The sequence below is a fragment of the Stegodyphus dumicola genome, chromosome X1 (assembly GCF_044657685.1).
Source record: "Stegodyphus dumicola isolate Sdum_Otavi_A_Nest chromosome X1, ASM4465768v1".
Lineage (NCBI taxonomy): Eukaryota > Metazoa > Arthropoda > Arachnida > Araneae > Eresidae > Stegodyphus > Stegodyphus dumicola.
Window position 1 is genome coordinate 177,258,182 of NC_140780.1, and position 13,961 is coordinate 177,272,142.

General features: G+C 31.7%; 1 protein-coding gene across 2 annotated transcripts in view; it reads left to right on the top strand.

Annotated features, from left to right (window-relative positions):
• Window positions 1-13,961, top strand: part of LOC118204675 (protein DEK-like) — a 114,678-nt gene that overhangs the window by 15,846 nt on the left and 84,871 nt on the right. For both annotated transcript variants that reach the window (XM_085807816.1, XM_085807817.1), the window contains exon 2: window positions 7,211-7,382. In XM_085807816.1, the coding sequence (XP_085663942.1) occupies window positions 7,211-7,382 (172 nt within the window). The remainder of the gene's footprint in view (window positions 1-7,210; window positions 7,383-13,961) is intronic.

Here is a 13,961-nt window from a genome sequence, read left to right on the forward strand (position 1 = left end):
AAAAACTACAAATTAGTGAATTTCAAGACTTTTAAGTGCTCAATTTACTTGCTGATAAGAACTTTGTGAATTTATGAATGAGGTAATATTTGTTGCAGTATTTCATGGGTTAATTACAAAGCAAGTATTGTCTAACATAATTTACTGTACTATCATTAAGTACTATTATTAATAATACTATCATTAAGCTTTTCACGTAGGTCATAAAGATTGATTTTCTATGTATTAAAGCCATGTAGTCAAATATTCAATTAGCTGTGCCCACCAAAAACAATGCAAACTAAAAACATCATAGTGGGAAAAAAAGCAAGGAAAAAACAATTCATTTCTAAACACTGAAGTTGAAAATAAAGCAGTTCAAATGATTGTAGTTTTAAAACTTCGTCATAAGAAATATCGTGATAAAAAATAAAGCATCTACAAATCGTTGTGTAGACGTATGTTTTTTAGGCTTTAAAAGTTACAAATGCATATTCATGTAATGATTTGTAAGAGCCAGTAAGAATGAAAAATATTTTTATCTCTATATTTATATTTTTGGATTAATCGTTTTTGCTAAAAAAACCAAGAAAACAGCATTCAAAGGCTGAAAATGAGAGGAAAATTAATCTTACATACAAGTATGTATATATTAATGCTGTGTGGTTAATAGCATTTTAAATTTATGTACTTGATTATTAACAGTTATTATTTAAGTAACCCTTAGCTTTCCGAGTTATTTTTTACAAATACCTCTACTGTTGCAAATTTTTGGACCAACTGCAAAATTTTGCCAAAATAACTCTAAACCTCTGAAAAAAAGCCAGCTGCTCCTTTTGTTGTTTCCCTTTTAATCCCAGAATTTTACTTCAATGATGCCGATTAAGAAACATGGATTGCTACTGTTAACATTAGTACCTGTAAATGTGAGCTATCAAGAAAGTTACAAATGACTAGCTACAGAGGCAGGGAAAAAAAAAAAAAAAAAAAAAAAAAAAAAACATTGTTAAGATTATGTGTGGACTGATTTTGAAAAAGGATGGGTTTTAAATGTGACTTATTTTCATCTGATTTATGAAAATAAAATTTAAATCATTAAGAATAATATCATAACAATAATTTAAAGATTAGGATAAACAATAAGAGTTCCAAAACAATACTGATTTCTTCTTAAAGGATTGTATTTGAAATGGTACTCATGCAGAACTTAAGCTAATAAGATTATTATTAAAAATATCTTCTTGACGTCAAAGGAATTCAATTTGCTTTTGGTATAAATAAATCTTTGTTTCTGTGGGCGTATATATATGCCTTGCTCAGTCGGTGCTTCAATTTGCTTTTGGTATAAATAAATCATAGTTTCTATGGGCGTATATATCCGCCTTGCTCAGGCGGTGCATTAACTTCTCCGGGCATGTACAGTCCGAAGTCCGGACTCGTTCGGCGATTCCGGATTTGGGATTTTTCTAGATAATAGATCATCAATTTGAATTTGGTAAGATGGTATGCAGAAATTATACAATTAAAAATATGAAATTGTAATTTATAAAATAAAAAACTATTATGTTCTAAAGGGTATCAAAATTTACAAAAAAAAAAAGCTTAATATATATTTGTTTGCTTTATTAACATTTCTTTCAATGCAAGTTGCTTAAGTTGCTCCCATAAAAAGTTCAAAAAGTACCTTTTTCTTATGTCATATACAGTTGACTTTCCAATGGCATACTCCTCGCATAATTTTGAGAGAGATATATGTAATGTTTTCAGTTATTCCAACACATCGTAGGCGAATGGTGAGGCTATTCCATTACACGTTCTGGCAGATGGTTGACGAAGCTGGGATGATTGAATCACGGAGAAAAATGACGACTCGGGACTTTTCAATTTTAACAGCAAGCATATCTTTATTTTAATTTAGAGCAGATGACTTTTTCCAGATGGAGTTAATCAAATAACTTATTCAGTAATTGAACTATTAGATACGACTGACTTTAAACTTTAATACGTCATAACGTTCTAACAAAGAAAGAGGAGCATAGCGGAAGCGTTATCAGAACGAAGGCGAGAAGGCATCTGTGTAGGAGAACTTATGACGCAGCATTTATATGAAAAGTTATGTAACAGAGTAGCTTCTAGAAAAATGTAGAAAAACTTATGACGCATCATTTATATGAGGAGGTTATGTAATAGGTGCGAATGTTCTAGAAGGTAATGGTCTAAGGGGAGATGCTGAATTGCAGAAAATTAATTAAAGGATGCTGGTTCGCAAAGAGCAAAGCCATCGTATTTTTTTTTTTTATTTATTTATTTTACATATATATGCTTTTATCCATTTTTTGCAGCATTTCCACTTTTTGTTTAATGGACATCAAAACATGGTTTCGCTTTGTAGATCCTTTGGCAGTTCTAGAACTGGAAACTCTTTCCGATATAATTGAAAGTTCAAGCTTAATTTTTATAAAATTGCTGTAATAATAACAGTCTGCAAAAAAAGGAATAAGTTGGATCAAATTAGAAGATTAAGGAGCAGCACAGTCTGCTACATTAACTGAAATGCCTTAGAATCAGTAAAGGTAATTTTAGCCTAGCTTAATAGCGCCCGTTATACATTATTGGCTGTGTATCACAAGATTGGCTACGAAAGCCAAGTTGTTTCGCGAAATTTTGTCTTGCTCTTATTGCGTACTGAACTAAGCCTGAATTGTATTAGTTAATTACTATTTTTTTGTCAGCCCTATCCTTATCTTCAGGCCAGATTTTTTTATTTTATTTGGCTTATAATTTCTTACTAAATGTAATATTTCATCTCGATGTACTCCGTCTTTGATATGATTTAAATAAAATTTCTCGTCATTCTAAATATCACAAATACACATAAAATAGTTTTCTGGTTGCAATTTTCTAATTTCGACTATGCGTAATGTATGCTTTACGCATCCGCGCGTTGAAAGAAATGTTTACTAAAGTAAACAAATAAATATAAAGCTTTTTCTTTGTAAATTTTGATAGCCTTTAGATCATAATTTCTCTTTATTTCATAAATTATGGTTTCATATTTTTAATTTTATAATTTCTGCATGCAATCTTACCAGATTTAAATTGATGAGCGGAAAAACCGATAATCCGGAATCGCTAAAGTCCCGACGAGTCTGGAAGTCTGACTTTTGACTGTACATCCACTTACAGGTCAAAGAGTGCCTTCTGAAGAAAAGAGGGTCAAGTGCGAATTTAAAAGAAAATTTGAGTCACTTTCAAATTAGATTGTTGATGATGGTAGATGGAAAAAAATTTCTGCTCAAGGCAATGTTGATCAAAGTAACTTTGATTTTGCCATCAATAATTCTTTCTTAATAAAAATCTATTAACAAACTTAAGTGTATTTCACCGCATGTAGGTTATACTTCTAAAATGAGCTCCACCTTCTTTTTCTTGAGATTATCTTACTGGAACTAAATAATGCAATCTTAATTACTGATTTCCACACTCATGTGTATATCATGGGGGGATCGATACATCTAATTAGCTATAACAAATATTTTATATTGAATATGTATCAAACATAACAAACATCAACTCAGTATTTATCATCGTTTCTAAAAGATCATTTCTCTCACTTCTTTCCAGCACTCGAAAAATACACATATACATTTATTTAGATTGTTTTTTAGCATGCTTAACGAAAATGTGATAAATGCTAAAACTCTGAATAGAAGTACTTATTTATAGCTGAATGTTTTCCTTGCTCTGGTAAAAGTTTAACTAGTCGAAAACCCCTAACAGACGTGAGGTGAATTATCACTATGTCTGAAAGTAACTAGAAAGTCAGATTCAGGTTTAAATAAACCTTTTTTATTTAACCTTCCAGCTTGCGCGTGTGCGCAAAATTTACGACAAATTCAGTTTTAATTCACATTTTTCGCATATTGAAGCTGAGACATCCTCAAGTCATTTCTATTCCTCCTTTCTACCGTTCCCCACATCATGGAATAGGCCAACAGGAAGCCATTTGACTTTTTTCTTTTTTAACTAGGCTTTTGTGCTATGTCGCAGTGTTTTCATAAAATTTACGACACGCACGCTGTCGTGTTTTAAAATTCGGAAATATTTTCTCAAATATTTTGCAATTTTGTGTTATTAATTGCCGTGTATTATTTTAATTTGAATACATTTGGCTCTGTAAATTTTATATCGGTTTTCATGGCAAAAAAAAAAAAAAAAAAAAAATGTGCAACCAGCTGATTTTGCTTGGATTCTTCAAGAATTATCTGATGAAGAAAAGAACACAAGGAAATCTTTGGATCATGATGCATAAGCAAAGTTTAAAGTTATGAAAACATTTAGCAGAAATAGCAATAGAAGCTCCCTAAGATTATATACTGTGCAGACATTGAAGACAAAAGTTTTAAATTTAACCAATTTATTAACAATATATATAAAAATAAATATACAATAAATAAGTTTAATCAACACCAGAACCACCAGAAGAGTGTAACATTATCAAAAATTACATTTAGTTGACTATTCATTAACCCCAAGGGTTTTTCCTTTAATGAATATTCCACTATTAATGATATAGCAAATATATTACCTGATCTTTGAATACTGGTATTCAATACGCGAAAAACATATCACAGAACAAAAACTACGCAGTTAATATGAAATTCACTTCACTATAAATAGGTCCATGCGTTTTGGCCAAGAAGGCACCTGAAAAATTAAACTAAACCCTGAGTGCACTTGAACTGCCAAAAGCCACTCACTGTAGTTGCTCACGAGAAATCACAGCTTGGAAAAACATCGCCGCTAGTCCTGGAAAAACACTTGTATTGAAGATGCCGCCTTCATGAAAACAGGATGCCGCCCACGGCAGTTGATCACCAGAAATCACAGTTTGGATTTTGACGTTGCTTAACCTTGGAAACAGGATGCCGCCCATGGCAGTTGACCACCGGAAATCGCAGCTTTGCAGAATCCAGGAAAAATCATCATGGACTGGAACCATGGTACTTATCGCTGGACGGTACGCATCCACTGGGTCTTCCAATGAGCACAGGAATGGCACACCAAGGAGCAATGAAACAGGAACAAAAAGGAATAAGCCAGAGCGATGCAAGATACTTGTACCTGAAGTAGACATGACGTCATCTCACGGCAACCAATCAGCTATCGGCACGACTCAGCTTTCCAGATGACGTAACATCAAGTTTCGTTTTTGCATCTTAATTAGGCTGGAACAGTCCGTTCTTAATATAAACCATGGCAGTGAAAAACGAAGTAGAAGTAATTGCTATAACCCTCTAAAATAAGAACTAAACCTTATGTTAGAGTTAGAATTATTTCAGGGAGGAGAGATGATGCAGAAAAAGGGTTACAATAGGTCATATTTTCAACAAATGCCCCCCACATCATCACCTCCGACCTGAAATAAAAAAACTGAACGCCAGTATTTTTATAAAATTCAAAACAAGAATAAATAAACATAAATGTAACACTACACAATTCCATTCAATTCAGAATGTTTAGGGATGATGTGCACATTTTATCCCATTTTTCAAAATTTTACCATAATACAAAAATCCAACATGTTACAAAACAATAGAAAGACATATGTATGATCATGCATTCAATACATTTACCCGGGGCCCTGGTCAATCACACAACATTCATTCTATACAATACAGTCAAAAGTCGTTAATCTGGACTCGTCGGGACTTCGTTGATTCCGGTTTATCGATTTTTCCGAGTTATAGATCATCAGTTTAAATCTGGTAAGATGGCATGTAGAAATTATAAAATTAAAAATATGAAACCGTAATTAATGAAGTAAAGAACAATTATGATCTAAAGGGTATCAAAATTTACAAAAAGAAAAAGCTTAATATTTATTTATTTACTTTATTAAACATTTCTTTCAATATAAGTTTTTTGAGTTGCTTCATTTCATGTGATAATACTTTCTCTTTAATTCTATTAAACAGACATAATTTCTTGTTTAGTTACAAAGTTCCGCTGTTTAAGTCCTATAATTGCCGAGTCGAGAATACGGACTAATTTGTCAATCGAAATTTTTTCGTTTTCAATAACCTCTGCGTCACTTTCTTCACTATCGGAAGTGAATTATAATGACGAGGAACTTGATTTAAATCATATCAAAGACGGAGTACATAGAGATGAAATACTACATTTAGTAAGGAATTATATAAGCCAAATAAAATAAAAACATCTGCCCTGAAGATAAGGATAATGCTGACAGATCAACTTCCAATTCATTCCCCCCCCCCCCGCAGAGCAGCGTGAAATTTATAAACAGATTTTGGAATGGTTAGATAAACAAAGGATTATGCCTTTATCCATTTTTTGCAGCAATTCCACTTTTTGTTTAATGGACTTCGAAACATACTTTCGCTTCATAGATCCTTTACATATTAGTAAATATATATCGGAAATTCTATTTGACATAATTGAAAGTTCAAGCTTACTTTTATAAAATTATTGATGGATTTTATAATTAAAATTTTGGAATATTTGAATATCGCTTCCGAAAATTGTTACAAGATAAGCAACTTTTTAAGTATATTTTCAAGTAAAATAAAGAAAAAAAATGTTATTAAGTGCTAATTTTAACATACATAAGAGCTCAAGTAATAATCTAAAATGATACCCAAAATTATGATGCTAGAAGCGAAACTTTTTTTTCCCTGATTTTTTTTTTATAAAATTAGGCTTAGCGATGCAAAACTTCCATCTTATACGTTAACTGCCTTCGATTCCCTTCCGTCCCGCACGAGCGTCTTAAACAAAGGTGCGCTGTCGCAAAAGGGTTACAAAACGTCTTGATCGAAATTGGTGTTTATAGAAACTACATTAGCCAAAATGTTAGCTAAATATTTTTTCTTTACGCTCTGCATAATTGTGCAATTTATAATCCTTTACCCTCATGAAGTTAAATGGATAAACTAGAGACAGTTTTGATAGGTACCAGTAAGATATTTTAGCCCTGAAGAATCAGTTTTCTTGCCCATCTATGTTTTGTAAATAGTGAAGTTGAGTTTAATAAATGGTTGTTTCTCTAATAATTAGTATATATTTGTTTTGATTCTTGGAAAATTTTAACATAATAAGCAGCTTCTTTTTATTAACTAGTAAAATTAAATAAGCTGTGGTTACTGTATTCATAAGTGATTTTTGCCTGTTGACATGAAAGATAATTATTTTTGGATTTTTAAATTAGCCCCCTGATGTCAAAGAAGACGACGAAAGTGAAATTCAAGCAGAAGATCAGAAGCCAACAGATGATTCTTCCAAAGACAGTGATAAAGATAGCATAAAACAAGATAGTGCAAAAGAAGAAAGTGGGAAAGAAGAAAGTGGGAAAGATGAAAGCGAAGATGAGAATGAAGAAGGTAGTTAAAAAAACTTTTTATTATTTTTAAGAAATTTTTCAGAAGCTAATTAAATATTTTTTTAGTAACTAATAAGCAGTGTTTGATGTTTATTATACTGTATGTTATCAGCTGACAACATTTTAGTCACTTTTCTTTATGCAAAGAAGATTTTGAAAAATATGTTATTTATACTGCATTTCATGTAACTTCTTGAACGTAATAGTCTGTAAACATAATAAATATAAATTCGTTATAAAGTTGTTCCATCTTTTCAGTTTCTATTGTAGTTTCGCTACATGAAAGTACTAAACATTCAAAAGTAATTTGGTATTTAAAATGCATTGCAATTTTTATTTCTGCCTATGTAATCTGTGCTGGAATTTCTCTTCATCATTCATCAGATATATAAGAAATAAACTGAAATATCCGCATTTGTTCTTTTTTTAATGAAAACAAATCTTGGTAGTTAATTAAACCCAAATCCAAATTATATGTTAACCTCTTGGGGGGGGGAAATCATATGCATTTTGCAGCTATTAACCTTTTGCATGCAGCTGTTTGTACATGTCAAGCCCTATAAGGCAACATGTTAAATGACTAAGTAAGAGGTTTTGTGCAGACTTGTTACTCAATAATAAATTGGATCTACTATTGGCAACGTTATAGAGTTTCTTTAAAGCCAGCCATAAGTTCCACTGAACATGCATGTTGGATTTAAGTATCTGATATATAAGAAATAGACTGAAATAACTGCGGTTATTTTTTTAATGAAACAAAAAAATCTTGTGATTTAATTAAACCCAGATCGAAAGTATCATATGATTAGTTCTGCGGGTAAACATTTTTTGCATTGTTTTACAGTTATTAACCATTTACAGATAGCTGTTTGTACATTTTAAGTTTTGCTAGGCAACATGTTAATAAACTTAAATAAGAGGTTTCCTCCAGACTTGATGCTGAATAATAATTGGTTCTACTGTGGGCAGTATTGTAGAGTTTTTTAGAGCCAGCTATAAGCTGCTAGACCATGGGTGTATTCAATGCAGTGAGCAGTGAACATTTGTGAACCGATGAATCTGTAACTTACATATGTACCAGGGTTCGTAGCGGTCCTTATAAGTGCTTATAAGTCTTTATATTTGAAAATAAAATATAAAGGCCCTTATAGGTGCTTACTTTTGCTTTAAAGCCCTTATTTTTTGCTTTTAGTGCTTTTTTTTTTTTAATGAACGTGCTATTTTTCCCCGTACCAAAGCCGAAACTAAATAAACAACTTTTCTTCCTAATATGGAATGTCAGATGGTGAGTCATACTCCCGGAAATAGCTTTTCCTCCTTTCTCTGCATTAACATAACCTTTGTTGTGCACGAAGAGTAGGCAGGTGCCCGTCGTTCTGTTGCGAAAGCAGTAGAAAATCCCGCTACATTCGGCATTCTTTTCCTCCCACCCAAATACTACACACGTTTGAAATTCTATCAAGATCTTAAAAAGATTTGCATTCTCGTTCTGCTTGGTCAGTTCATATTCGTGTTTATTATGATTGTTATGCTTATATTACGAGCATATGTATGAATGTTTATAATAACATAGTTGCAGTAACTTCTGAAGTATAGGAAACTTCCAAAAATGGTTATGTTTTAACACAGATTAGCTTTCTAAGGAATAATATTCGGAACGGCTTAAATAAAGGGAAAGTCAAAATAGTTTAATTTTTTTGGCCAATACAGTATGAAGGTTGGGAGGTCTCCTCTTTCTCCGCAAAATCTTGAATATTGAAACTTACAGTTCGCTGCAAAACAATCAACGGACCTTTTTTGGGGGGGGTCACTTTCCAATCTGGATTGAATAGGACTAAAAGTTCTGCGGTCTACCAACCCAAGCGAAGAATGATTCTATTCCGGAAATTTAACGCCGTCTGTTGAAAATTAGAATGAAAAACACTCCAGCTATTTAGTTCTTTTTTCTCCCAATACCAGCAGTTGTTGATTCCGATTGCGTAATGTCACGTAGGGAAGAATTACGGCGCATGTATTGCACAATAATGTTTGCGATATTTTGCAGATAATCAATTTTGATGTTCAGTCCGAGATTTGTTTATGAGCACTTAAAAGAGTTTTACTATGCTTGCTAAGCAGAATATTTTTTAGTTCAGTTGGTTTATTTTTATATGATGCACATATTGAAATATCAAAAGCATTTATTTAGGGAAAAATCTAAAGAGCGGCTACAGTCTACTCCCCCTCCGCTCCTTCAAGTTACGCTCGACTGCCCGAATATTCGCCAATTTCCAAGTATGTGGGTTAGTTAAGCGTTTACCGTTAAAGATGACTGCATGAAGCAAATTTCTATCATCTGATTTCAGAAATGTTCCTTTTTTTTACTTAAATTACTTTGCTTGCAATATCTGTTAAGAGAAAACTGATATACAATGAAAAGTTAGAAAATGTTCAGAATTTATATTTAAATTATTTAAATATCAATATGAGTGGAAAAATAAATTGTATTTATTATTAGGTTCCAAGCGAATACAATAAATATGCCTTATTATTACTTATTTTCTCTATTTTGAACTGAAATTTCATCATTAAATCTTGTAATATAGTTTAGTTCTTCATAGTTTTTTTTTCTCTCATTGTAAACTAATTCTGTAAATTGAACTATTATTTAAAATTAAAAACAAAAAAAAAATAATTATTTTCCATGGTTGAAGTAATGCTTATTCTCTCGTAATAAGTACTTCATTTCTCATATTTTAAATTACAAGTCTAATTTTTAAGGTTATGCAGTTGTGTATGATGTAATTAGGCAGGTGCTTATTTTTTTCTTAAAATGGGCTTGAAAAGTGCTTATAGGTGCTTATTTTTTTAACTAAAATGTGGCTATGAACCCTGTGTACTTAAGCATCATCGTGCACTTCCAATGAATATACATGTGTCGTCTATACATTCATTGAAGCATTTGCTTAAGTAAACACAGTCGCATCAATCATGAAAAGCTGATTCTCCAGTCTAGCTGGCATCGGTGTTCCATAAATATGTTTCAGGTCAGATAAAGACACCCTAAAATGTCTCGGTGGTCCACCGGTCGATCAGGATTGATTTAATGTCCATCCCTGTTCTGAACAAAAGGCTATATGAGGCAGGTGCAACACTCAGCTCTTGGGAAAACAGGACACACAATAAACATACCTTAGGAGATCACACTATTAGCCAAAAAACCATTGCTACAAAGAGCTTGAATTCACTTCGATTCCACTCAAGATCTTTGATTCAGCTGTCAGACAGCATTCTGTTGAATTATTTGTAATTGTAAGTGTATAATTTAAATGGAAATGTGCAATTGATGGGACATACCAAGAATACAACTTTTATAAATTTACTGATGTAATTAAGTAACTATACTTCGCGGCAAGCTAACCTGAGAACACATACAAGGCTAGAACCACCTTTTTACAGCTTTTCACCCTGTTCTTCAAGTTATCCATATGCAGTAAACTGCCCGCAGATATTCAATTCCTCCAATTTGCTACACATTTGTTGATTTCTTGCCAAATCCAGCGTATTTAAATAAGATTTTTTTCAGTGAAACTGCAGTTGAAATTAATAGTTTATTATAGTGCAAAATGTAGGCCATGTTATTCATTGTCTTAATTTATGTTAAATATTTCACTATTTTCGAAATGTGACAAATACTAATTTGATGATATTTAAAACTTGAAACCGGAAGCGCTAGCAATTATTCCTTGCAGTTTTTGTCAAACTCCCCCCCCCCAAGACCATTCTCTTAGTTAAAAGTAAAATATATATAAATTTGGAAAATCTGGTAGTAAGTTATTTTCTTTTAATTTTTAAGATTTTATGTGGGTTGTTACCAAAACAGTGAACGAGGGGAAATTTTTTATTTTTATTTTTTAAAGACGTTAATTTGATTTTAATTTGCAATTGTTTAAAAAACTCTCACAATATTTTATAGCAGACATCATGAAAATTATATCCTGTATTAATTGTTAGAAAAATATTAAAGCTTTAAAATTGTGAAACAAACATAAAAATTAAGAATCAAATGATCTTGCACCAATTAATTAATCGTATACCAATTAATTCCACTAATCAATTAAAATTATAACATTAGAAATGTCTTATATTAGTTACAACAAAGCGCAAATATTCATAAGAACTAAAAAGTATTAAAAAAAATTTATTCTTAAGTGCATTTATTGCTTTTAAGACATTTGTCGTATTAAACGACAGTTTCCTTGTATTTAAAAAAATTTTTATTCTTTGACGAGTGAAACATCTATGCGTGACGCGGCATGAAAGGTGGGTCTTTTGCTTCGCGAAAAGGAATATATTGCTTTTACATCTCTCAATTTATAAAAAGCAGACTGATTCAGCTAACTGAGAATCTGTGAATTATATGTGAATGACTGTATAAGTTAGGAAAAAAAATCATACATTTATTTTGAGGTTTTTAAAACAAGCATATCAAATGGAAAAAAAATCTGGTTATTCCTTTCCTTAGGTGGAATCATCTGCAAGTCAAGCGCATTAATGATAAGAGTTGCTTAAGCCTTGAAACACTGGTAGTATGTAGCGAGTTGGTTGTAATGGCTTTTGTAAGATTTGAACTGCATAGAAGTCCCTCAGTGTGTTGTATAAAAAAAGGTCCTTTACCCTTATAAATTCCCCATGAAGCCATCTCATCCTCTAGACAGAAACCCTTGTTCCTTCTACCATAGTTAATTTAATTGATCAGTACTTCTGTATTGGTTAGGTTAGGTGATTTGAATATAGTAGAAGCACAGAAGAGATATCCAACTAAGGGGTGAGATGCATTTCGTGGAGGACTTTCTAAAGGAAACAAGCTTGTATTCAGGTTACACATGAGAAAACCACCAAAACCGACCATGAATACTGCCCATTTGCTCGCGCTCAAACGATTTAAGCACTCAACTACTGGTGCGACACTTCTAAATTATATTTTCTAAGGGATTGGTTAGCTTGTATAACAGTTATAATGTTATTTATAACTGTTTATAGGTCTGCCTTTTTTTTTGCCTTGAAAACGGCTGTTGCATTTTTAATTTGTGGCATTGGAAAGGGCTTTTTTTTTAAACTGAGGTATTCAATCCCGCAATGATTATAACAAGTAACAATATTGTTATCGTATTTATTAGGAAAATGCCCTCTCGTAATTGACAAAAACATTCATTACTATAATCTTAGCAGTACTGTTTATTTAGGTTTATGAGGTTTTCCAGCTTTATGAGGGTGAAAATTATACACATATGTTGAAGATGAAGCAGATACCATAACAATGGCTTTTTTCTCCTCCCGGTTAGTGGGGTGAGGTCGGGGTTGTTGGAATTTGCAGTTTTGCCAATAATGCCCAAAAAAGGGGATGTCTTCCGGCTGGTCATTGAATGATTGACATGATTTAGCAAATTTTTAAACAAAAAGCTGGACGCAACGTAATCTATCGTTTCACACATTTTTTCCTTTTCTTCTCTTTGTCCAACAGTATTCATATATCACAGCTTAAATTTTACAATATTACTTCTCGAAATGGTAGAACTACATTCTATGGTGGACGCTTACACTTTCTACTATATCCAGTGTTCTCAGCTTAAGTTGACCTGAAGTGTAGAACAGAAACTGTAGGGATTTCAAAAGCTTATTCTCTATGGGACACCGTATACATAGCAATATAATTATGCTTAAAAACATCAGAGAATTGGAAACGTAGCATCCATACAACTTTGACATTGTGCACTGGCCAAAACAGACGTGCATACCTGGATTGCCACATAACTGTTTTGCCAACATATTGCCTCATGTATACATTTAGTCTTCATCGTGCAAATATGTCATGTTTTCTTTACACATATCTAAAAAAATTATTTTTGCAGCATATTTAGCAGTTATAAACTAATGCTAAATTTAATTGCTTAATTAGTATAAATTAAGTATTAATGTTATGCTATGTTAAATTAAGTATTGAATTAGTTTTAAGGATAAACTTGAATATTGCTGAATAGAAATGTCTGCCATTTGGTTGTTTTTATTTAAATAAAAACCTTTTCAGTATATGTACTAATGTAATTAATATTTTTTATGCATATATAATTTGAAGATATTGCATACATTTATGAAAAAAATTGCTTATACTGTTAAAATAATCTTCAGCATTACTTGATGAGCACCATTTAGAACTTCAATATATTATGTCATTTCATCTGTTATTAAATGGTTCAATGTAAAGAGAATAAATATATTAAAGTTGAAATAATAAAGATTACTAATGTTTGGATCGTATTTAATCGAAAAAGTACTTTGTGCGTAAAGTATAGTAAGCTTATGTGGCACAAAGCAAAAAAGAGAAGAGAAAATTGTTAAGCATTACTAATTTTTTTAATTTTTAAAGCTTGAACAAAATAACTTGAAAATCTGTAGATTATGTATCTGGTTGAAAATATAACAGTTTCTTAATTAAATGGAGCATTCTTTAATAATTTTATAGATTGGCTTTAAATATTAAAAAAATAATAGTGAACTTTTTCAATTTCTTATTTCTATTTGTAATTCTACTTTTTTTTTT